The following is a 26323-nucleotide window of genomic DNA, read 5'->3' on the forward strand; positions in this document are numbered from 1 at the left end:
AAATGTGAAGTAAAGTTTTAAAATAAGCTTTTAAACAGAGTATACAATATCACATTAACAGTATTGAGTTAAATTTCACAACTATCATAATTAAACTGAATATCTAAGTAATGCGGCTTTAACAGCTGTCTTTAATTAAAACTTCTGCTGCATATATAAAGGGATGGCTGCGATTAATTTCATGCATTAAGCAAGGGATGCCTGTATTAATAATTTATCATCTCTTTGGTAACAGCTCTACTGTACACTATATTTTATACTCTCTAAATAATTTTTAATCAGAATATGCAGCCATTTATCTTGAAGTGAACATTTATTATTCTAATGTTTTCAGTCTTCTTAACTGACCACCTTCAGGAGAAATCTGAATTTTACAATTTAAAAATAATAAAGCTGTCACTTATTCTAAAATGGCTTTACAGTATTTGGTTTTTGGAACAAGATAAATTTTTAAAATTTCATGTGCCAGACTTTTACATTTTGAATGGAATATTGTGATAAATGATAGAAAACAAAAACTAAACTACATAAAAATACAAAAGTAAAATGTATAGTTTTTCTACTGTATTTATATCATATTTATTATTATTATTTTTTTAATCATTTATCATGATATTCTATTCAAAATGTAAAATTCCAGCATGCACATTTTTAAAAATTTGTCTTGTTCCATCCAAAAACAGAATATTGTAAAAATGTTATAGAATAAATAACATCTGAATTTTACAATTAAAAAAGAATAAAGCTATCTCATGAAAAAGGTCAATTAAGAAAACTAAAGTACATTAGAATAATAATTTTTGTGATAGTTTTGATAATTTCTTTCAAATAAAATTAGAAAACTGCACAAAACCTTTAAAAACTGTTCTACGGGCAATTTAATTATTATGCCTTTGTGTCCTTTCTATCTCAATTTAAATTTATTTTGTATACTAGTACTTTTTATATATTAACAGGACTTTTAATTTATTGTCGGGAAATGATTGTGTTTTAATTAATTTTAGTTATAATTGTACCAAGAAATGTTTTTATTGTTAATTGTAGAAAGTGTTGTTTAAAGACCTGCTGAGGAGGGATGAACAAGTCCGAAACACAAGTTTAAAGTGTATGTGTTCAGGTGAACTAAATAAAAAACATTATTTTTGATCTGTAAGACTAAATATCTGCATCCATATTTTCCAGTATAATAAGTCCTGTTAATGTATAAAAAGTACTAGTATGCAAAATAAATTTAAATTGTTCTACAGGCACTAAGAGGGCTTTTTTCATACCTATCATAACCATGGGCAGACTGGTGATATGAGACCTTTCATAAAAATTTGAGCTCTGAATTAGACTAATATATCAATGACCAAATGGCTGTGATGGTAAAATTAATTAATTATAATCTAACTCACTATTTTCTCTCTCTTGTTCTATATTATAACTTTATGTATATGTAATTAAACTAAGTTTGCTAAATGAGATATCTATTTAAAAATCAATACTTACTCTCGAGATCCAAACTGTGCAGGAGGACCTAAATAATTTTAAAAATTGTTTTATAAGCATTATTCAGCTTATAATTTTAAGTATTTTGTTACTCACTTCCAAACTGATTTGTTCCAAACATATTATTACTTCCAAATACTCCTCCTCCTGTTGATTGCTGTGTCATACCTCCAAAACCCATTGTGTTTTGCTGAGCCATACCTCCAAATGTGGGTGCCTGTGCTTGTGCAGCAAGAGAACCAAAAGTTGGTACAGAAGATGAAGCAAAACTAAATTAAAAAATGAAAAATCATCAGTTTATGAAATTTTTGTAATTAAATATCATGCTAAAATTTAAAGGATTAAAAATTTCTTTCTTGCATTTTTAGTCACAGAACTTTTGCATAAAATAAACAAGCATTAAAAAGAAAAATCAATATAATGGAATACAAATTACTGTTCACTAATTGTGCCTGTATGAATTATTTACATTGGCACAACTTATTTTTGTATTCAGTATTTTGTTTTATAAATAAGTTATTTGATAAGTTACTGTGACAAGAAATTGAGACAGAACCTTTGCAACTGGGTTAATCACAAATTTAAATGGTTTTTCAATTCTTCTCAATTTCTATCTGTATTTGTTTTAATTCTTGGATTAGATTGATGAAATAAGATAATGCAAAACACTTCAGTGATCTGCCAAGGGGGTAACTTCATGGGAGAACTTTCTAGAGGAACTGGCCCTATTTAGATGTTAAGCATGTGAAGAAAATTCAGAAAACCTTACACAGCCAGTTCATTAATGAAGTGCAAACCCACATCCAACTACCAGCTCATTGGTTTTATCCACTCTTCATTTTTTTCATTCAGCAGCATCATGATTTCTTCCCAGACATTATTGTAATGGAATTAATATTTATTTTAAAAATACTCACCAATTTTTGTTTGATAAAAGTGAATGATTTTGCACTGAAGAACACACATGCTTCCCAAACAGTGTGCTAAATCATTTAGCACACTTTTATCAATGTTGGAAAGTGTTGAAAAATCAACATTGGAAGTAACAGTGTGCTAAATCATTTTGAGAACTTTGTAAAATAAATGTGTTAAAAGTTAAATATAAAAAATTCGTAATCATAACTAAAACTTTTTAAATAAAATACCATCCAAAGTGTTTTAGTAACATATACACCCACAATTTACATTAGAAGTAAAGTAAATTGTAAAGATTCTAAGAATATAGTATTGGGAAAAGAGACAGTAATTGATATTGACATTGACAGTACTACTTCTGGTGGAAAGCAACAGAATTTAACATTGTTATTTGCAAAAATCTTTTTTGAGAGCAAATTAGTAAAAAGTAAGGATCATGACTGGAATCCTAAATCACATGCTCCATAAAAATGTATGAATTGTAGAGTTCTGTATGGCACTTTATTAGATCTAAGGAGAGTTATAATTTAATAGTCACTATTATACAAACATTATGCTTCTAGTTTCAAATCACCATATCTAAATTATCTAATTGGATGACATTATTAAAAGTATCGGCATACTTTCTCACATATTTTATAAAGATAAAACTGTTCTCAACTTCAGTTTTGAAGATATAATTCTCATAATAATAATGAGAATACAACATAAATATAATTACAAATTTTTAAGATATCTAAACAGATCAGAAAATTAAATATGTGGAAATTTATGTTTATTCTAACATAACATTACATTATTAACTATTTATATGTGCAAACAGTATATTCATGAGAATAAAATTGAATATAATGAACCAAAATTCTAGCAAAAAATAAAAAAAAAAAAGAAATTATCATAAATGAAGAATATTAATAACAACAAACATGAACATTGTAATATTTCATTTGTATTCCATATTAGGTTAATTACTATCCACAAGTTTTCAGAGAAGGTTTATGTATTTTCCAATACTGTAGTGCTGCCGTTGCATCACCATTAAGATGCTGCAAGAACTACAGAACTGAGAATCTAATTGATTTTGAAATGATTAATATAAATTCATAACACCCACTTTGTTACTAATTGTAAGGGTTTTTATATTTTAAATTATAATGAGAGTATTTTTAATTGCTTTTATATAAATTTAAATTTTTTTAAAGTAAAGAAAAAGGCATGTTACATGAATGGTGGAAAAATATCTTTAAAAACTGATAAAAATTTAAAGTAAAATTAAGAGAACCTAAATCCTATTTATTTATTTTTTTCCAAGAAAATAATTGGCAAAATTAGCTTCTATAATTTTACTAATATTCCATTATTATTATCTATAAATTTATTAATTCATAAATTAGTCCAGAATATCATCAAATTAAGTCTAATGAAAAATTTTTTGACTTTTTCATAGTTTATTCCACACACTTGTATTTTGTGATTTATTTTAAAATGGACAGTTGTTTTCATCAATTAGTACTATAAAATCATGGAATAACAACATGAGAGAATGGCTGCCTTTGGAGTATCCAGTATATTTGAATACCTTATTAAAAGTAAAGCCTATGATTATCAAGAAATGTTTAATTATAGAAGTTTTGACTCTTATAATTATTTTTCAAGTGGTAAAGTAGGTGATATTTTAATTAATAAATTGTCACAAAACATTTGTGTCCTTAAGATAAATGTAGAGCCATTACAAACCCTATCTGCAAGTAATCATTCTGCATGGACTTGTGTGTCTAATAATAGCAAAGTTATTTATCTAGTTGGATGTACATGCATGGCTGGTTTCCCATTCTCTTAAATTTTTATCACGTGGAAATGAATGTAACTGGAACTGTTGAATACAATACATGGACAATTTCAATGCATCATGTTTTCATGTACACTTACATCGCATACAGCTTCAAACCATTTATAAAGAACTCTCTGGCTAATATCCACTGCACAATGTCTACCTGAACTGCTTTTATATGACATATTGCCAATGAAAAACCTACAGACATACTCTAACAACTTGCAGTATCTTAATGGCTGCCAAGGCACAACCTTATGTGGCAGAATACAAAAACACATTCTGGAAACTTGTGGATACATATCTAATACTAAACTGCAGTTACAAAAATGCTTTGCAATGGTGCTTTTGAATAAGTATCCAATTAGCCATGCATGCAAATTACATAACAATATACTGTTCAATGTTAAGTATATATTGTTAGTAAACTTATTTCCCTGCAGCATTTCCTATAATATCTAATTAAGCAAACCTTTCAAACCTAGAAGGTTGATTTGAAGTCATAAAAGAACTGCTAATTGGTACAGATAATGGTGAACCACTTCCAAATGTTGGAGAACCGCCAAAAGTAGGAGAACCACCAAATGTGGGCCCACCTCCAAAACTAAATCCACTTGCAAATGCAGAATCTAATTGAAGAAAAAAAAAATGATCACAATAAATTTATTAGTTTAATAAATTATCATAATTTAGTTTTTTAATATGCTTAGAAATGCATTGTAATTTATTAAAAATCAATTCAAAATTGTCCTTTATTTATTCAAATAACTTCAAATTGTGATTTGTAAAATGTTCTAGAGTGAAAAATATTTTGTACTCCAAAACGTTGGTTAAAATTAATATAAAACCAGAGGATAATTATTGGTGAATGAATTATTGAGTAAATTGTCATGAAATAATAGACTAATAAGTAATAATGTCCTGAATGATGTACACCCTTTGTCAGTAAAGTTCCAGGACAAAGCTCATAAAAAATAGAAAATTTCAATTACCAAGTAATGATCCTAGCTCCTCTCAAAGCAGTCCCCTCAGCTATCTATACACAATTGCTAACATTTCTGGAGGTCTTGGAAGCAAGCAAAGAAAGCTTCAAGTGTGATGCTTGCTAGCTCATTTGTCACAGCCCATTGGATGTCTGCAATATCTTGACAAAATGTCCTTTCCAGTTGCTTTTTCACTCAAAAAAACAAGAAAAAATCATACTTTTCTGACAAAGGATTGCAACTGAAAGGGATGTTTTGTCAAGATATTGCAGACATCCAATGGGAGCTTTGTCCTGGAACTTTTCTGACAAAGGGTGTATAATTTATGAATTAAAAGCTGATAAGAACTTGCAATTATTAGAAAATAAATAAATAATTAATTCATATATTCTACATCAGAAGCCAGCAAACTGCAACTCGCAAGCTACATGTGGCTCTTTGGTTATGTACATATGGCTCCAAAGTAAAAATAAAAATAAAATTATCATAGTTTCATTTATAAAATTTTTAAAGGATTTTATTCATGTAGTAGTGATTTCATTTATTTTATAGGTCTCGCAAAACTTCATGGCACTAAGATGCGTGAAATGTGACGCCAGGGAGAGAAAAACATGTGAAGGGGTACAAAAAGGGAATAGTGAGCAGGGCAGCTAAACAAAGTGACTAATAAGTGAGTGCACAGATGCCCTCTGCTGGGAAAGATGTGTTTCTATAATATATTATATATAATAATATATAAAAATTTTATATTATTTCATGGCACCTGTGTTAGGAAGCCATGGCACACACTTTGGAAACTGCTGGTATAAGGGAATAAAATTAAATTTCTATTAGTATTCTACCATAAAAAAATTTACTGGGCAAAGTAAAATTTCCAGTCCTACAGGCCAAGCTCTAACTATTTCCATTATGTTTATATTGCTAGCATGTTGCTCCAAAGTAACACAGCACATATTTCAATAGTGTGTGTGTGGCATTTCTGGAACACACACTATATATTCACAGCCTGGGTGTGTAGCAAATATAAACTTAAATTTAATTAAAAAATACTTAGAATTTTCAATTCAATCTTTAGAAAAGCATCAAAAATAAATCAAAGAAAAAAAATCTTTAAAATTTGTATTTTTTATTTATTTATAATAAACTAAACAGGTGTGAAACTTTTAAACCAATGTAAATTTAGGTTAAATATTAATTTCATAAGTAATTTGATTAAATTATGTCACTTAACAGAACTGAGGAATATTTAATCTACATTTTAATTTTAATATAAACCTACTTCTACCACCAAATTTTTTCAATAAATTTAAAAAATATATAAACTTTTTTAATTTTAATAAATAAATAAATAAAATGCATCCATTTATATCATTTTTTCAACATATTTGTGATATATATAATGCTAAGAGAATATAATTTTTAAATAATTATTATATTTTAGAAAGTATCAAACCTTGTTTTGATTGAGTTTGCTGAAAAGCCCCAAAACCGGATTGAGCAACACTTCCAGTATTTGAAGTAAAACTTCCTCCAGTGGAAGAACCAAATTTTGTCCCAAAACTTGAAGCTCCTTGATTGCCAAATAAATCTGTAAATAGAATAATTATTACTAGTATAAAATTTAATCCAATTTGTAAACATAATCATGATTAAATTTCAACAATTATTCAACTAACTAGTCTTTTGTCCATCATTTTCCATTGATGAAACATTACTACCAAATACATTTTTCGATGCATTTACCGGAATTGGTTTATTGCCGAATCCGTAGAAAAAAGAAGACTGTCCGAGTAAGTTTCCGTCGTTTTGTTGTCCAAAGGGTGAGCTAAAAATTTTAATACATTAATAAAAAAAAAAATTTTGAAAATGTTTATAATAATTTAATTTCAAATTAATAAAATTACCTTGTTGTTTGCCCGAAAGAAAATACAGAAGATCCAGTAGTTGTGGTATTACCAAAGACAGATCCTTCATTTGATGTCGTAGGTGATGATAAACCAAATACTGGAGACTGACTGAATACTTGAGATTGACCAAAACTTGAATTAGTAGTTGAAGATATCCCAAAGCCATTATTATTAAAAACTGTTTGTCCAAATATAGGGGAAGCTTGTTTGTTAAATGTATCAACTGCCTGTGCTTGTTGACCAAACACATTAACTGGTATTTCTTTGCCGAATGTAGATGTGTCACTTGCACTTTTATGTTCAGCAGGAGGAGAAAGAGCAGTAGTAGTAGTTGTGTTAGTAGTAGTCATGCTAGCAGTGATGGTAGTAGTAGAAGTAGTAGTAGTAGTAGCAGCAGCAGCAGCAGCAGCAGAAGCAGCAGTTGTTGTTAATGAAAATGGACTTTGACTTGCACTAGTTATTATGGTTTCAGAAGTTGATGTTACTTTAGGGGATGAATCAAATATTGGTGTTTGAGTTTGTTCAGAATCACTCTGAGTTGTGGTAGCTGCAGAAACAGTAACAACTTTTGAGCCAAATAATGAAGTAGCAGTTGTTGGTGTGTTAAATGGTAATTTGAAACCAGTAGATAATGTTTTAGCTGCTGAAGTAGGTTTTTGAGTCTGTTCATCATCATCCTTTAATAATATAGCAAAATAAATAAATGACTTTATTAGATTTTTAATATAATCAAAACTAAATAGAGCTTATTTATAAATAGAGTTATATATTTAATTTAAAATTAAGTATAAAGGAAGTCTGTTAATAGTTTTTTATATATTAAGAGATTCATTTTCTAAAGTATGTAGTTAAACTCATGCAAAATTAAAGATATTCATTCAGAAAAGCAAGTGTTGCTGGAAATGTATACAAAATGACATTTCACCAATTCAAAAAACAAACAACAACAACAAAAAAAAACTATTGTATTTTAAAGAAAAATAATTAAGCAAAAAGTATGGTTATTAAATATTTTCAAGATTCTGAATAAGAGAGTAAACTAAAACTAAATAAATTAAATACCGTTGCTACATGTAATAGAAAAATTATAATAATTAAATTCATAATAATATACTAATAAAATAATAATATATTAATAAAAAGAAATGACAAAAAAATAAAGTATTAAAATTGTTTAATTTTAAATTTATGTAGTGAATGTTTTATTTTCTGTCATTTCTATTATTTTTATATTTATTTTTGGCCACTATGGTTATTCTCCTTTATTATTTTTCTATTTTGTATTAATGTCTGAATGGTATTTGTTTAGCAATAGTGATACAGCAATGATGTGTTTCTTTTTCTCCAGAAGCCTGAAGATGGTTTTAATAACAAAAAATGTTTGCTTCAAATTTTAGTTTTTGGTGCATTGTTTGAAATTTATGTAATAAATTTAAAATTTAAATGTTGTTTTTTTTTATAGCAATTGTTTAAATTTATATCTTTACAATTGAATGCTGATATTTCTTTTGATTTTTTTCACTGTTACTAAGTATGACAACTGATTCAAAAACAAAAAAGTTTGACTTCATAGTATTTCCAACTTATTGGAGAAATTTAAATTTCATATTTAGATATCGTGAATCACATGTATTACTTATTATAAATATAATCTGATTCAAGAACTTTCACACAGCATAAAATAAATGATGCAAATAGTAAACTCAATCATTTTCTGACATTAAAACATTTTAAATACAGAAGAACCTGGTTAACTTAAATTTGTCAGGGAAAAAAATTTGGACATCACATTAAAAAGTTTCAATTATGGAGGTTTGGCTTAAAATCAAGATTTTGTGCATTAGTTTATTGGTGTCCAATAAACTATCCATAGTATTATTCCCTGGGTCTTATTACATAGATTGTTGTGTCAATGTAGATCTCTCAGTACTGTCCAGAAACTTGAAAATGCTCAACTGAAGGTTAAATAAGCTAATGAGAAATGCTTTCTTGAATGGTTAATCTGTTCACTCCTGAGAGTTTAGTAAGGATATTTTTTTTTAATTTCAATATTTTACATGCTAGAATCTATTTGTTTTTTATTTTTTATCACAAACATATCACTCTCTATGATCATTGTTTTTAAAATTTTGCTGCAAAGATTAAAATTTTTACACAGAATTAAATTGTAATCATTGTTTCAATTAATTTATTAAAAATCCATTTATTACAACAGCTAGTCAGTAAAATCCATCAGCAATAAAATAAAAAAAGTTTGAAAAAATTAGGTTCAAATGACAGTTACCGTATTGACATCCTACACACTATCTGGAAGCCACCATCTCTGCCTATTGTCCCATGAGATTCATTTTTACTCATACATGGTTTTACTGAAAGTTTGATTAATTTATTCAATAGATAAACATTAATTATCTTATTTAAATTAAGATTCTTGAAAGTTTATTAAAATATTACATTAAAACCCCATTCAAGTTAAACAGTTCAAGGAATTTGAATTAACCAGTTTGATTTAACATGTAAATCTCTATGCTAGATGATTGGGGAAAGAAAATGACCAAGTTATCTGGGTTCAAATTAACCAGGTTCCACTGTTTCAGAATTTAACAATTTTATGAAATATTTGATTATAAGTAGAAACTTTTATGTGGATAAATTTAATATAAATAAAATTAAACTACAAGATTAATTTTAATGGAAATGCAAAATGTAATATATTCAATTCTTCATATTGCAGATTTTTACAAGATTTTCTTTTATCATAGTTTGTTCTCCGAAAACCAAATTATTTGATTATGAGAATATGCTTGACATGCTCACACAAACATTTTCCAGTCCAAATTTTTTTAAATTTAACTTTTTTTTTCTTCTAGATTTAATTCCTGCATTTAATTATAATTTAAGTAAAGATTTATTATGTTACTGCTGCTAAATTTTTAAAGTTTTATTGATTTTAAGGATTAACGATAAATTATTTACAGAAATTTTATATTTATGATAAGATAAAATTCTTATGAATGTAAAAGCTTGAGTGTGTAAATAAAAAAACCTGTAAATAAGCTATTGAGTTTATAAGCTATATTCCAATGTCAAAAGATTGACACTGGAAAAACATTATTATTATTATTATTAAAATAATCAATCAGTTATTACAATATTATAAGTAAGAATAAATGTTCAATATTAAAATAATTGAAAATGTATAGATTAGCATTTTTGATCCAATGCCATATTTAATATAGGATCAGCTAAAACCTGTGTATAGTATTTAGCAGATTCATTTCTCGTTAGTTTTTATACATATGCCCATTTCTCATACTTATAAAATCTCTAGAATAGCTAAGACTATTCACTTAGAATGCTATTGTGTGTACAGGAATCATTCACTTTGCATATTTTTTTGTTTACTCTGGTGTCATTGTTTAATTTGTTTGCTGCCTTCATTTTATACATCAATTTCACATCATAAATCAGTATTTTTATAGATGAAAACTGTCATTTTCGTCACAGACATGTCAGAAGTTATAATTAAACTATTTTTTAAATAGTAAACTGGAGACTGACTACATCAATAAAAATATAAATTTGCTGTTGAGGTATTTAAATTTCATCTCATAAGTTTTTTTTCATTTTCAAATTTTTTTTTTCCATCCTATAGGTACAATGTTATCATGAGAATGATCAGGAGGTGAGTGTTATGATCCAATATATCCTATCCTTGCTAACCCATTGATAAAGATTGAAGAAGTTGTGTATATTTATATATAATATATATAAATAAATTTTTAATCATTTGCTTGGATTTTATATCTTTAGATAATACTTTCAAAATATTTTTGTTCCGAAGTTTCATATAATATGATGAAAATATTGCAAAAATTCAATCTTTTCGAATTAATTCAAAGCTTATATAAGTTGTTTAATAAAAATACACATAATTTATAAGTTAATTATTTCTTTTGCATTCTCTTACATCATCATTATGAAAAATGAAAAACCATAGGTTCCAAGTGAACACCATAGTAAACAATGGAAAGATTTAAAGTATTAAATACAATTAATAATCTTCTGAATTAGATATTAGCAGAAAGTAAGTAAATTTAAATTATTTAAATGTATCTAGAAAAACAAAGAAATAATTCAAAATCTGAACTTTCAAATCCAGCTTATTAGTCAAATATGTTGATCATATTATTTAAATATTCAAAGTTAGAATATTTTCAGATTTATAATAAATTTGAGTAACCATTAATAGTGTGAACAGACAGAAATATTGCTTTATTAATGATCAGAATTATTTCACATTACAATTTCTAAACACAATAACTGTAATCACGCATAATTTAGTTCCTTAAAAGTATTGCTATATTTATATTCTATTCAAAACAATTATTTTTAATTTATTAATTGAGAAAAATTTCATATTTTGAATTTATCTCACCAATGAAAATTTAAAAGTTGATGTAGACGATACACTTGTTATGGAAGTTGATTTATTACTGGTTGTAGTAATTGCTGGAGTAATTGAGATACTGGAAGGTGATTTATTTTCTATATTGGAAGTTGAAGTTGGAAATGTGAAAACTGATGCTGACACTTGGGCTATTTTTTCTGGATCTACAATTATAACTGATGAGTCTTCTGGTATTTCTTCTATCAAAACAAATTTTATTTTAAAACTTTATACATAATTTTTTTTAATATATAAATTGAATTAATATCTCAAATTTACATTGTTATAAAAATTTATAATAGAATTAATAAATTTGTTAGTAATTTACAAGTTTTCAAATTTCTATAAAAATGAAAAACTTTGTAAATTAAAATATATTCCATTTAATGAAGAAACCTTCAATGCACTTAATAAATTTTACTTTGATCTGTATCATCAACTTTTTGATGCATTGTTTTAACATTACTTATTGTTAAAATAAAGTGGAAAAATGATTTTCTTTATTAATGTAAAAATCATAAATACGAAAGACTTTTTATCAAAACAATCTTTTTTCTTAACTAGTTATCCAGAAACCACTCTCTTCTTTAGATTATTTTCATCTTTTTCTTGTCATTACAAACAATAATATTAATTGCAATAATTAGTATTTCAGCAGAAAAGTTTCAGTAAAAATTCTAACATTATAAATCAATTTAAACTCATTCTAAAAAATTAAATTGCTAAACTAATTTGTGTTAATGAAAATATAACATCAAATCAATTCTTTTGCAACTAAGAATTGAATTATAAAATTTATAATCATTTGAATTTGTATTATAGATTTTTGAAGAGTAAAATGGAATTTTCTGTATGCTGTTTGCATAATTATGATATATTTATTGAGAACAAACATTATGTATGTTGTCAAGTTTTAAACATTTTTATTTCAATTTTATAATTAGATAGATAGCAGACATTTTTTTTAAATTAAACTTTTCTAAAAAACAATATATTCTCTAAAAAAAGAAATGAAAAACAGACTGATACTTTTTATACTAATCAGTATAATTGAAACAAGTGCAGAAATATCAATTATTACAATATGCAAAATTCTGTAATATAGAATTATCAAATTTTAACTATTTAAATTAGTCTGTCTTATTACCTGCTTTTAATTTTTTTTTTAATTTTCATAATGAGAAATACAGTATTTAGAGGTGCATTCATGAAGAATTAAAAGATAATAAATAAAATTAAATGGAATTATTTAATTAAAAAAGCAGTTTTGAATATTCAATTTAATAAGAAAATGATCAATTACATTTGATTGTTTACAAAGTGGCTTCAGTTTTCTAATAGATTCTGTATATTATATTTGTAATAAATTAATTTTTTATGTTAATAAATATATATATCAATTTAAATCACTTTAAAAATTATCAAAAAATATTTGTTTTTTCTTTATTTTAGTAAGTTTAATTTGCACTGGATATTTCTGGTATCTTTACATAAGTTGGACTTAATTAATTCAGTTTTATGTAATATGTATTTATTGTTAATAAATAAATATTTTATAATTCACCTACCTGGTAGTTTTCCTGCTTCTACTGCTTCCAATATTGGTTGTGGTGTTGAAGGTGGTGTTATATTTTCAAAATCAGAATGTATTGCTATATTGTTAAATAAACTATTTTAATTATACTTATAAATTCAAAACTTTTAAATAAGATTACTTACTATAGTTTTATTTTAAATAACTATTATATAATCCATTCTTATTTATTTTCAGCCTTTACTATGCACTTAAACTATTTATAACAATGTTATTGAATGAAGTATTAATTAATTTTTGTCGCTAGTGTGGTTGAAAATTTAACATAAGTCATAGAAAGTATTGTTGATTGGTATAATCATCTAAACAACTGTTTCAGAGAATAAGATTTAAAAATATTTTTTAATTTATTAATTAGTTACTTTTTTTTATACCAATTTAAGAATTTAAAATTTGAGGATTAAAGGATTTTTTTGCAAACAATACTGTGAATATTCTTTTCAGATGTATTTAACAGATAATTATATGATAATACAGTAGAGCGTCGATAAGTGAAACGTCGGTAAGTGGAATGGCCGGAAAGTGGAACGATTTTCAGTCGGACTGTGTCGTGCTGAATCGAATGTTTTTGATACTAAATTTACTTCTAAAGTATAATTTTCATGTTTTTTTATATTCTTTAATATATTTATTTTGTTTGTACAAAATGCAGAAATAATTTTTAACGATACGATAGCCTCAATGATTATTATAAAAATTTTCGTTAGGCTTAAAATCGACGAAAATTCAACACGAAGCGACACGCAACGGAGAAAAATTCAACAGGAAGCGATACGCAACGGAGAAAAATTTGAACATCGGACAGGTTAATGTATTTTTTCGTATAAAGTCGGAAACTGGAACAAATCATTAACTGGAAGGACCCCAGTCCCCAATTGGTTCCACTTTTCGGCGCTCTACTGTATATAAATTATTCAATTGCTAGGGAAATATAACAAATTGTGATAAATCCATTTTGTATATTTTATACAAAAGGACGTTACTTATGCTGTAAAATTTCAGGACTGTTTTCCACTCACAGCTCTAAAGGATCACAGAAACAAACAGGACCATAGTAAGATAGTTAATGAATAGGATTAAAGAACATGAGTACATCATACAAAAATAAATATTGTCCAAGACACTTGCTGGGTATGCTTTGAAGGAGACTATATCTGTAAAATGGGGTGAAGCAAAAATTATCAGACCTTTAAAGGAGAAACTCAACCTAAAGTATATCGAAGCTTTAAAAATTTTTAAATTAACACAAAGGAAATTCAGTGAACTATAAGGAATAGGGCAACATACAGGGTTCCTACACACCTGGAAAATCAGGGATTTTCATAAGTGTTCAGAAAAAGTCATAGAAAGTCAGGGAAAAGGCAGGGAATCTGTCTGCTTAGCTGCCTTGTTCATTTCGTTTGTGGAATATGGTTGACCAAGTGTAGCTGTCTGTAGACGGCAAGAAGTAATGCTGCAACCTTTATTACGAATATAGCAGAATTCATTTTTCTATTGAAACATTTTTAGTATTAGAGGACACCACTAGATGTACAAATCTGTCTTTATTAAAATTTTTGTGTCTTTCTTACATGCATACTGCTTTCCTTATCTGATATCATCGAAACCATCTTCCAAAAACACTGAAAATTTTTCTGGGGCACATAGTGCTGAACCTTGCACAATCGCATATAATGAATTAATTTTAGTTTTGTGTGTGTAATAAGTCTTACTTATTGTTCTATTGTATTGTAAGAATATATTTTAAAATCACTCAAAATCAAAACATTAAATCACATCAAATTGTTTAATTTTTAAAAAATTTTGTTTTAATGTTTTGATAGTTGATACAAAAGTTTACTTTTACTGACAGTTGCAAGTCACTTTTAAAACTAACATTAACTGTTTATGTGAAGAATTATTATAAAATGCAACACTGAGGAGAGCATTGCTAAACTCTGGGGATCAAACAGCCCCTAATATAATATACTGCCAGATCAATCAGCATTTTAAAATTTTAAACATTTTGAGATTTTAAAAATGCTTTATCATGAATTTGAGAGAATAATCTGCAATACACTTGATAATGTTACATCAATTTAAAAATGTTTCAAAATATTTTAATAATTCAGCAATTATAAAAAGATGAAATTGTTAAATTAGAATAAAAAACAGCTAATTAAAAATTTGTTTAAAAACTTTTAAAAGTTGAAAGGGTAATTTATTAGAATGTTCACTTCAAAACAGATAAATAGATCAGTAAAAATTTATAATTTAATCATTATTTACATTTATAATTTTTTATGTTGTGTAGTAATGTTTTAAACAGTTACCCGACATTTACAGTAAAAGACATAAAATGCTAGTGTTGACTTGTGGTTGGCACTAGCATTTTACATCTGTTATTATGATTTTCTTTGAAAGTACTGTACTGCAAGTGCATCTTTCTCTCTCTCTCTCCTGTTAATTTCCTGCACTTTAATACATAGTTTAATAATTAGTTTAATAGACATAAATTTGGGTAACAAATATCACTGACTTGCTTTAGAGCTTAAAAACTGTGAATATATTTAGGGCTTAAAAAAACTGTGAATATTGATCATACCTGTAGTAATACTGTAGTGTGTTATAGATTTGAATATCAACTAGTTAGCATGATCAATTTTTTTTACATGAGAAAAAATACTTTATTTTTAAATTTAACTTTTTGTTGAAATTATATTGCAATTTAAAAACAGTTAACCCCTTTTGGTGAAAGATTGGTTTTAAAATTACATGTTTCTAAGTCAAGAGTTCATCTTTTTTTAAACACAGTACAGTACTATTCGTATATCTGAGAATACTGTTTGTTGATTTTATGCTACCTTGTGTTTACTAGATTTACATACAAATAGCAAGCAATAAATGATGATAAAATACAAAAGCTCATGTTTCATTTGTAAATTGCTTATTTTTTCATTACACAGAAGTTGTGGATCTTATCAAACATTTTTCTACAAAATACAGTAGAGCGTTTATCCGAAAGCTTTCCAGTCGGACTGTGTCGTGCTAAATCAAACATTTTTGATACTAAATTAACTTCTAAAGTATAACTTTTTGTTTTTATATTTTTCAATATATTTATTTTTTTTTGTACAAAATAAAGAAATAATTTTTTAACGATACAATAGCCTCAATTATTATTATAAAAATTTTTGTTAGGCTTAAAATCGACGAAAATTCAACACAAAACAACATGCAACGGAGAAAAATTTCAACATCGGATAGGTTAATATATTTTTTCATACATAATCGGTTATCCGAACAACCCCAGTCCCCAATTGATTCGGATAAACGACGCTCTACTGTATATATACTATAATTTTTGGCACAGATTTTGGAACTTATCAACTGTGTAAAAAGAGAGATAGATGTACTCAATGTTTACAGTAAGTAAAATTCTGTTTTATTATGTCAATATTCCATACTGTAAGAAATGTGAGGTCAGGGAATTTGGACAAAATTGGTCAGGGAAAGTCATGAACATGTCCAGGGAGAACACTGTACAATATTAAACTACTACATTTAACCCAAAAGACTTAAAATATCCAATAATATTAATCTTATTTTATCTTATTGATTTTCTTAATACTAATGTAATTTAAATTGTTTTATGTAATTTAATCTTAACCAATAATCAATATGAAACATAGTCTAAAATCAATACTATGTTGTGTGGTACTTGATGTTCTATATTCAAAAGATTGTTCCATAAGTGATAGCATGATGGCCATTTCTTCAGTAAAAAATTAATGGGCCTATGAAGAATATATTGTATACATGCACTCTGATATGCATATAGTGAACACTAAATTATAAATTAAAGTAAATAAATGTATTATCTAATTCAGCATTATCCAATGTTTTGGTACCAGTTTTGAAAAATATGTCTGCAGAAAAGTTAAAATATGAAGTAGTAAACAAATAATGCATATCTGATGTATTTAAAATTACTATATGAAATATCTTATTGCATATTATTGAAAACAGTCATAACTATGAGAAAATGCCAGCTATGATGAAAATTATCACATATGCACAACTTATTTATACATTTAAAGTAAGTTTCAAGAAAAATTAGTAAAAACTACTGATTCCTAACTGGAATAATTTAGAAAAAGTAGTTTTCAGTAATTTTTATCAAGACATACTTTAAAATACTGATCTAGTTCATATGAACAGTTTTTAAATATTTAACTGGAAGTAAAATGACTATGATGATAAAAATTTTACTTACGATTTTCTTTTGTTTCTATTAAATTAAATAATTTAAACTGAAATGCTGATTTTTCATCACTAGAATGTCCAGAACCAAATACAGGTTTATTCATCATGGCAGCATTATTTTTATCTTCTTTTGGTGGTAAAGAAGGTATTTTTTCTGAATTATTGCACTCCAATTTTTCTGGTGACTTGATTGTTTCTTTGCTTATTGAATCAGGAAGTTTAAATATGCTAGTCGAATTCATCTTAGATTTTACACCAAATGCAAACGGTTTTGGTGTAGGCTCAGTTTTCTGAAAGGCACTTGTGACAGTAAATGCTGTAGTTGGTACAGAAAATGATATTCCAGAATGAGTGCTTGCAACAACAGGTGAAGTAATTGAATTACTCAAACTTGTAGAAGATTTTAAGATGACTTGTGAAGACTGAGTTGTTACTGCTGAAATTTGAACAAGAACATAAGTATTAACTAGAAAATTTTTTTTATCAAAAACTCAATATTGATAAAACATTCTTAAAAATTATAATAAATATTTCTTCTGCTTACTATTAGAAATAAATGAGATATTTATATGAATTTTAAGTATTTTTTTCCCCCCATTAATTTAGTAAATTAAATAAATAAACTAAAATATTTTTATAAAATCATTATTATTTTGATTTCCTTTTTTTATTAAAATTGACTAGTCTTGTCAAGAGGTCTTGACTACCTCTTGTGGCAATCATGTAAGTGAATGTCTCCACGAAGTCAGATCACCAAAAATAACACCAGAGAGGAAAACATATTATGCATGTGATCATGTAACAATAAAGGAAAACTGTACACGGTTGACTGTACAAGACAAAATATTTCCACAGAAATTTTTTGAGGGCCTGTGATAAGTGGAAAAAATTTTTTGACTGAAATTTTTACACAGATGGATAGCATGTAGCATGAGGATATCATGCTACATGCTACAGCAAAGTCGGATAATTTGGTGAAAAATGCTCATGAAAAAACTAATAGACACAGAAAATTGCTGCTATTATATATGATTACCATTTAATCAAAGTTGTAAATAATTCTATGCATAATGCTTTATGTTGTTTTAATTCTGTTGTAGTTCAATAAAAAAAGTTTTGTGCAATCTCAAGTTTAATTATCAGTACATCTTAAAATTAATGATACTTAAAATTAAAGAAGTGAATGTGTATTATTTATTTAATACATACAGGTATAGGACAAAATAATAGGAACACCTGTGAAAGAATGCAAAATATTTATTAGTAGGAAGTTGGGCCACCATTGGCCTAAATTACAGCTTGTATCCGACGTGCAATTGAGAAATAAAGGTCGTGTAGATAGTTTAAGGGAATTCACAGCCATTCCTCCTGCAGAGCGGTCTCGAGTTCAGGTAGTGGGCGTGGAGGAGGAAACCGAGGACGGACTTTGTTCTTTAAAAAACCCCACATAGGCTCAATGATGTTGAGATCAGGGAACTGAGGACACCACGTGAGATGTTCCACTTCATTATTATGCTCATCCAACCATGTTTGAACACAGCAAGCCATGTGTACAGGGGCATTGTCATCTTGGGATAGAGGATGTTCTCCAGGAAACAGAGTATGAAGCATAGGGTGTAAATGATCTACAAGAATACTGCGATAACGCTCACCTCTGACCTTCTCTCTCAGGACTACAAGTGGCCCCAAGTCATGCCACGATATCGCTCCCCACGGCATCACAGAGTCCCCTCCATGCTTCACGGTAGGAACCAGACAGTAAACATAAAATTCCTCTGCCAGTGTTCGCGAGACAAACACATGTCCAGTGGTCTGAAATAATGTAAATGATGATTTGTCAGACCAGATGACCTGTTCCCATTGCTGTTATGTTCAGTTTCGGTGGTCTTGGCACAACTGTTGTCGCTTCATAGCATTCTGTGGCGACACTAACGGCTTTGGGATGGCTACTCGAATGCTCGAAGCATGCAGCTCCCATTGAATAGTTTTGGTGGATACAAGGTTCTGGAGATTGGTGTTCATCTTGGAGGTTATCTGTGGCAGTGTAGTCTTACATTTTCAGGCGATTATCCTCTTCAATGCTCGTCTATCCCGGTTGGTCAACTTTGACTTTTGACCAGTTCTGATTCCCCTGTTCTGATTCACAGAGGACACCTTTCCCAGTTTTGTGTAGGCTGTCATAACCCTTGACACAGTGGACCTTGAAACACCCATGAGGTTGTCTGTTCTAGACACGGACGCTCCAGCAAGGCAAGCTCCAATAATCATGCCTCTTTGTGTGTCGGACAGGTCGGACATAATGGTACTTTGCTGGGAACAGAATTTTCTCATGCAACTGTCACACTGCTAAATGCTCGACTGATACCTTCCCTTTCACAACCACTGAATGGAAGACTGTTCCGACAGGTGGCAGGGCTGTATTGGATGGTTGAAGTACAACACATTTCAAAAGGGGTGTTCCTATTATTTTGTCCTATACCTGTATATGCAGTGGACTCTTATTAACTTTAACTATTAGTAAGTACAGTAACAAACCAAAATCTGGCTGCCAGAAATCCAGCTACTTTTGAATTTGGCAGGCTATATTACAGCCACTGTTTGGTTTCTGCAATGCACAACATTAGTTCCAGAATGACTGCTGGCATAGTGTGTGTAAATGTAATTTGGTTCTTTACTTTCCATTGTTTATTTTATATTTTAAGTATATATTTAGTGTGTGTCCAGAAAACCAGAAAATCTAAAAGACTAGACCACTCCAAGCTTGTAGAATATTTGGTTCAGTGTTGTATCACCAATTTTTGATGTCCTAGTAAAATTCCATACTTCAGTGTGAGCAGAAGACTGTTTAACTGTAACTTTCTTTCTAATTCTTTCTAGCCTAAAGTTATATTTATGTATTAAGTAATATCAATTATCATAAATATCTTTTTTGCTTATCTGCCAGAATTATTATTACTGCTTTTATAAAGTTTCAACAAAATATAAAAAAATTTGGCCAATTCCTGTATTCAAAATTTCAGGATATTTTTTAAGAGATTTGAAAAGTTTTATCTTGCTACATGCATATGTAAATACTGTATTATAACTGTACAATATAAGAATAAAGATTTTTGGTTTTTAAAATACCAAAAATCTAAACTAATAAGTATTCCTTTGGATATCAGAAAACAAAAGAATTGAAGGTTCTGATGCATTTTCTTATCTCAATTGGCTGAAAGTACAAGATTCACAAAATTAATCTAGAAAAAATTGCAGTGTTACAATGTAATGCATAGTTTAATTTTGCCACATCTATGTAAATATGTTTCCTTATAGGCCAAAATTGCATAAAACATGTTAAGGTCAACTATCAGTTTATACCAGGGGTGGCGAACCTTTTTGAGTCTGTGTGCCATACTGTATGCATACTTAGCTTTAAAGATGTTAATGCGTGCCAAAGTCTTAGACTTCAAATAATAATATTTAAAGAAATTAAACGAATACGCTTTAATTCGAATAAATGTAAAAAATCTGATTGAAAAAAGGATGATCAGGTGATAAACAGAAAGGATGATTGAAAAAGACAAAAATCATATGATACGTCATGTGCCAGATAATTTCTCTTATGTGCCACTTTGGGCACGCGTGTCATAGGTTCACCACCCCTGGTTTATACCTACCCTTTATATATAAGCAGTCTATTCATATAATATGATACATGGGTCAGTCTAAAATGTATATTAACTTATGTTGACAGGATTCAGAAAACAGATATATCAAAATTGTGCCAAAATAAGATGTTATGATTTAAAACATTATTAAAATCTGGCTTATATTTCAATAACTATAAAACAAACCAATAGTATCAACGCTTAATCAAAATACAAAGCATTAAAATAGAAAAAAGGATATTTATCACTCAAAGAAATAGGTAAAAAATGTAACAGACAGAATTTGTCATTAAAAGATTTAGATCTGAGGCTACAAGAATATAATTGAATCAGTAAAATTTTAATAATAAGAGAAAAAAAAAAGGAAATGATAAATAATGTTTACAAATTAATTATTCATTTCTCAACTACATTTCTGATAGAGAATTATTTATACAGATAACATATATCAAATTAAACTTACAGTTTTGCTGTGTCATTGGAAGAGTAGAATTATTTTTTATTGTAAAAGGTTTTTGCACAAAAACTGTCTCTTCTTTTGGTTGTATATTCTTCTCAGTCATTTGAGAAATGATTTGATTCACATTTAGTTTGTCATTTGCAGTTTTATTCGAGAGAGTTAAAACAGATTTTTCCTGAAAATTGAAACAAAATTACAAAAAGTTACAAATTGTTTTTATTTGAAATTTTCTTTATTTTATGATACATGCAAAAAAATATTAATAGTCAAATTTTCATTTCATAAAATAATCATTAAACAATAAATATATCAAACATGTATATTCTAATTCAGTCTTTTCCAAACTTTACAAACTAGGATCATAGTTTTCAGTAAGTTTTCTTGAGGTTCATCTTGAATTTTTAAGTAAAATGTTAGCTGTGATGGAAATTATGGCATGTATCAATCATTGCATATATATGGGCAATAATTTCCATCACAACTAACATTTTACTAAGTTCTTCATTGTTGCACAATATTGAGATAACAGAATTATGCATATAAAAGTTTTAAACAATTTTATACAAAAGAGAAGTCTGAAAGGCATATTTGCTGATCAGCTCATTTTAATTTTTAAATTTATTAGTTACTAATGTGAAAAAACAGTATCTAAAAATCCTAATGTTTAAGTTTATATGCAACCATTTTATTAAGTAAACTTTTTCTCTCCTTAAATACTTATTTTTTTATAAACAAAAACCAAATATAATAAAATTAAAGATTAATTTGATATAATATGAGAAAAGAAGAAATGTTGAAGAAATGAAATTATCATTCAAACAATAAATGGTATTTATTTTAAATATATTTTTAATAATAAATACTTAGCCTATGTTCTTTTTTCAAGTCTCTTATTTAATGTAATAAATAATTTAATATAACCTTACAGATTATATTCGTTAACAGTGAAATTTTTTCTATATAAAATAGATAATTTTCACATAAAAAAGAAAAAGAAAAAAGTAAAATGTTGATTTATTACAAACTATCAATACTTAGTGTAAAAGTATCATCTGATAAATTATTACAAATATTAACTCTTAATATTTTGTTTAATATCTCAGAATTTTATATTAGCTGAAATTTAAATTTATTTTACTGATTTTTCATCATCATATATCTTTTGCATGAAGAATTAAGGGGATACACTACTGAAATTTCAAAGTTGTTTTTACTAATTGATCTGAAGCAATGAAATAATTATATGTGGTTTAACAATTTTTATATTGAATTAAAGATTTAAGTAATTATAAAAAAAAAATTTAATGATTTTTGTTTTGCCCCTAGGAAATCTATTTCTAAAAAATGATAAATAAATATCTAATATTCTAGTTATTAAATTAATCTTTAATGTTATAGGAAAAGGGTAAAATAAGTATCTTTGGTGTATGAGATAAATATATTTAATACTGCTTACTTTACTTTTAATACCAAATATTTCAGACTCTGTATACTTAATCATTTTTTTTTTATTAATAAATTTATAAATATTACATAAAATAAAGTACATGGCCCATTTTCATACATATGTGCCAATTTCACAAATCTACATACAGCAATTCTTAAATTATAGATTTCCCGAAACTGTAAAATCAAAAATCACAATTTGAGAAAAACAAGTTTAAAGTTTTAAAACAAAATTATGCATATAAAATTGTTAATTCTGTTTTAGAAAGCTCCTGCTTCATATACTATGTCAGGGGTGGGCAAGCAAGAGTTCAGTGGGAGCCGAAATGTAGGTTCTGCAAAATGCATGGGAGCTGCAGTTCTGTACTGTCGTGGCAGATAGTATGGTAAAGCACGTGATTTTATTATAAATAAAATATAATATAAAACAAATATTGAATTTTTTTAATAAACATATTTTCACAAAATTATAAAAATAACAATAAAAAACAGAAATTAATACTTTCAGCAAGAACTGCATGTAACTCAAAAAGAGCCGCATTTGCCCATGTCTGTACTATGTCCTCTGTAGCTTCATTTTTATCACTTGTTTTCTATCTTATCATTTTTTTTTATCTTTTCTATCTTTTTTGGCCTTCTCACTTGAGAATCTAGTACCATCACATAATTTCCAATAGGAATACTTAATTTAGTAAGTGTGTTTATAAATGCAGTAGGACCCCTATTAAACTGTATAACAGCCAAGGAAGCTGTTGTAGAAATTGTTTTTAATGATGCAAAATTAATTTTAGGACATTTTTGCCAAATAAGTAAATGAAGACTTTCATTGTTGTTTTGGGCCTTATTTCTAGTATATCTGATATATGAAAGAAGATTTAAAAAAATTAAAATAATTATAAATAAGTTTTTAATTACTTACCGCATTTTGTTTTGCTGTTGGTACAACAACTGGTTCAGTCTTGGTTATTTCTGGAGAAAACACAGTTTGTTGTTTATTCTGTGAAAATGATGAAAGACCAGTATCAGGCTGTTTTACTTCTGAAATGCTTTTTTCCAAAGATTGTTGAGGAAATTTATTTTCAGTGTGGATTAAGTTTGAAGGTGTATGAGCTTTCTATAAAAGAAAAGTAATTTATGATCACAAATCATAGTTTTATAATTATTATGAACACAGATTATGAATTATTTGAAAAATTATATTAATTTTACTTTTTATATTTTTAATATTTAATTGCTATATTTCAGATTGTAGATATAAAAAAATCAATTATAAAAAAATTAAATAATTATATAATATGTTTTCAAAAAATTACTATACTTGTTCAGAGATAGGAGATTTCTGTTCGGATATTGACTTCTTTTTACTAAAATCAGCCATAGCAGCAACCAATTGAGAATGAGATAGATCATCTATAATAGGATATATTTAATTTAAATAAATAAATATAATTTATTTCAGAAAATATTTTCTACAATAATACTTACTTATTTTTTTTGCTTTCACACAACTCACTGATCTATTCTTTAACATATTCATCAATAAAATTTCTTTTTCACGTTTTATACCTTTGATTTTATGAGGATAGTCATTTTCTGATTGAATTTTTGTTAATCTTAATGTTTCTGCCAATTTATTAAGTTCTTCACTGTTAAAAAAAAATTATATAAAAAACAATTAAAACAAATTCATAAATTAAACAAAGTTTTTAAATTAAGGTCTTTTTTACACATTTTATATATTTTTAAATTAAAATATCAAATTTGATTATCTAATTTACCAACCACTGTTGGAACCACGTTTCTTTATTACAGTAGATAAATTATTGTAATTAATTTGGGACTAGTCTGCACTGATAACAATAACTGAGCAATGAAATTATGCAGTATTTAGACCATGTTTAATGGAAATTTTATTTTATTGAATCAGATAATTTAAAAACATGTCAAAATGATTAAAAAATGTTCAAAACCAAATTTAATAATTAACTTAAAAGTTTATTAATTACAATAATCCAAACAGTAGCTCTATTAATTAATTTTAATGTAATTCTTTCTTTCCAAGCAGGTATGCCTTCTATCTTTTTTTTGTGTAACTTCTGCTGCTTATTTTGTTATACTGTTTTCTTGCTTTTAATCAAGACAGGACAATTCTTGATTCTATTCAATTCTATCACCAACTCTGTACACTATTTATGCAGAATCAATCATGCAAAAGTTGGGTTTGAAAAAGTTAAAAATTGGTATATAAAATCAAAAGGTATAAACATTAATAATCTCAGATATACCAATGACAAAAAGCTGGGCTGTACATAAATATAAAAACGACTAATGCCATGACAACCACCAATGATGGGATAGTTAGTATAAAGATCAGTAATAAGAAAACTGGAGCTACTTATGATTTCATCTTCTTGGCTTATAAGATTGAGGACAACTGCCCTGAAATTAAGCAGAGTGCACTTGGTCAATGCTTTGCAAGGTTTGGACAAGATCTGAATGAGCAGAGACATCAAGTTAACACTAAGTGCCACTAGGTAAAAGCAACAGTTTTCCCCATTGCTTTTTATACATGCAAAAACCAAACACTCAAAAAAAAAAGCTGAATAGAGAAAAGTCAATTCACTTGAATTATAATGCTGGCACAGATCAATGCTGGCACAGCTCATGGACAGTAAGAACTATCAACAGAGAGGTATTGATTACATCAAACAAAAAATATAGTTGAAGGCAAGAACTGCAATATAAAAAATATCCTACTTAAAATACCTTACAATCTAACATGCTGGAAAAAGACAGCATTCTAAAGTGAGCCAGTGGCTCAAAAATAACAGGATGATAATAGTTACCAACAAAGTGGATACAGACATGACCATGAGTATGCTGGAAAAGGCTTTACTTGACAGGGATAACTGGCAAAAGATAGTGTGTAGAGTGACCGGCTATACTCAACTCAAATATTGAAAAAATTTTTGAATATAAATGAAATCTGAACTTCTTAGATTTAGTAAATCACAACTCTATCAGTTTGAAATTGTTTCATATCTAAAAACAGAGTTTACAATAGCTAGAAAGTTCAATCAACAGAATAGAAAGCAATTTATAGATGTTTTGATATGTGGTTAATCATGGTGTAAAATAATCATAAATACTGTAAAATTAACTTTTTAAAAGCAAATATTAAATATCAAAAAGTCTTTATTAAAACAGAGCACTATGATATTTGATTCTATAAGAAAATCTATTAATCAGAGTTACTATTAAAAATATATATATATAATTGCTCTATTCATATAATCAGCATAAAATCAAATCAATTTAAAGTGATTTGTAAATTGTGTGATTTAACAGTGA

The 26323-nt window shown here is 27.3% G+C and overlaps 1 protein-coding gene across 3 annotated transcripts in view; it reads right to left on the minus strand.

Annotated features, from left to right (window-relative positions):
- Nup214 (nuclear pore complex protein Nup214) overlaps positions 1–26323 on the minus strand; it is a 97197-nt gene that overhangs the window by 4094 nt on the left and 66780 nt on the right. For 2 of the 3 annotated variants that reach the window (XM_067264924.1, XM_067264922.1), the window contains exons 19-31: positions 24458–24618; positions 24291–24382; positions 23892–24086; positions 21530–21701; positions 17427–17852; positions 13146–13229; positions 11566–11777; positions 7125–7804; positions 6897–7045; positions 6674–6808; positions 4710–4866; positions 1588–1760; positions 1492–1519 (exon numbers count right to left, since the gene is read on the minus strand). In XM_067264924.1, coding sequence (XP_067121025.1) covers positions 1492–1519; positions 1588–1760; positions 4710–4866; positions 6674–6808; positions 6897–7045; positions 7125–7804; positions 11566–11777; positions 13146–13229; positions 17427–17852; positions 21530–21701; positions 23892–24086; positions 24291–24382; positions 24458–24618 — 2664 coding nt within the window. The remainder of the gene's footprint in view (positions 1–1491; positions 1520–1587; positions 1761–4709; positions 4867–6673; positions 6809–6896; positions 7046–7124; positions 7805–11565; positions 11778–13145; positions 13230–17426; positions 17853–21529; positions 21702–23891; positions 24087–24290; positions 24383–24457; positions 24619–26323) is intronic. The other variant, XM_067264923.1, reaches the window with a different exon arrangement.

This window comes from Centruroides vittatus, unplaced genomic scaffold, assembly GCF_030686945.1.
Source record: "Centruroides vittatus isolate TY-2023 unplaced genomic scaffold, ASM3068694v2 contig_199, whole genome shotgun sequence".
NCBI lineage: Eukaryota > Metazoa > Arthropoda > Arachnida > Scorpiones > Buthidae > Centruroides > Centruroides vittatus.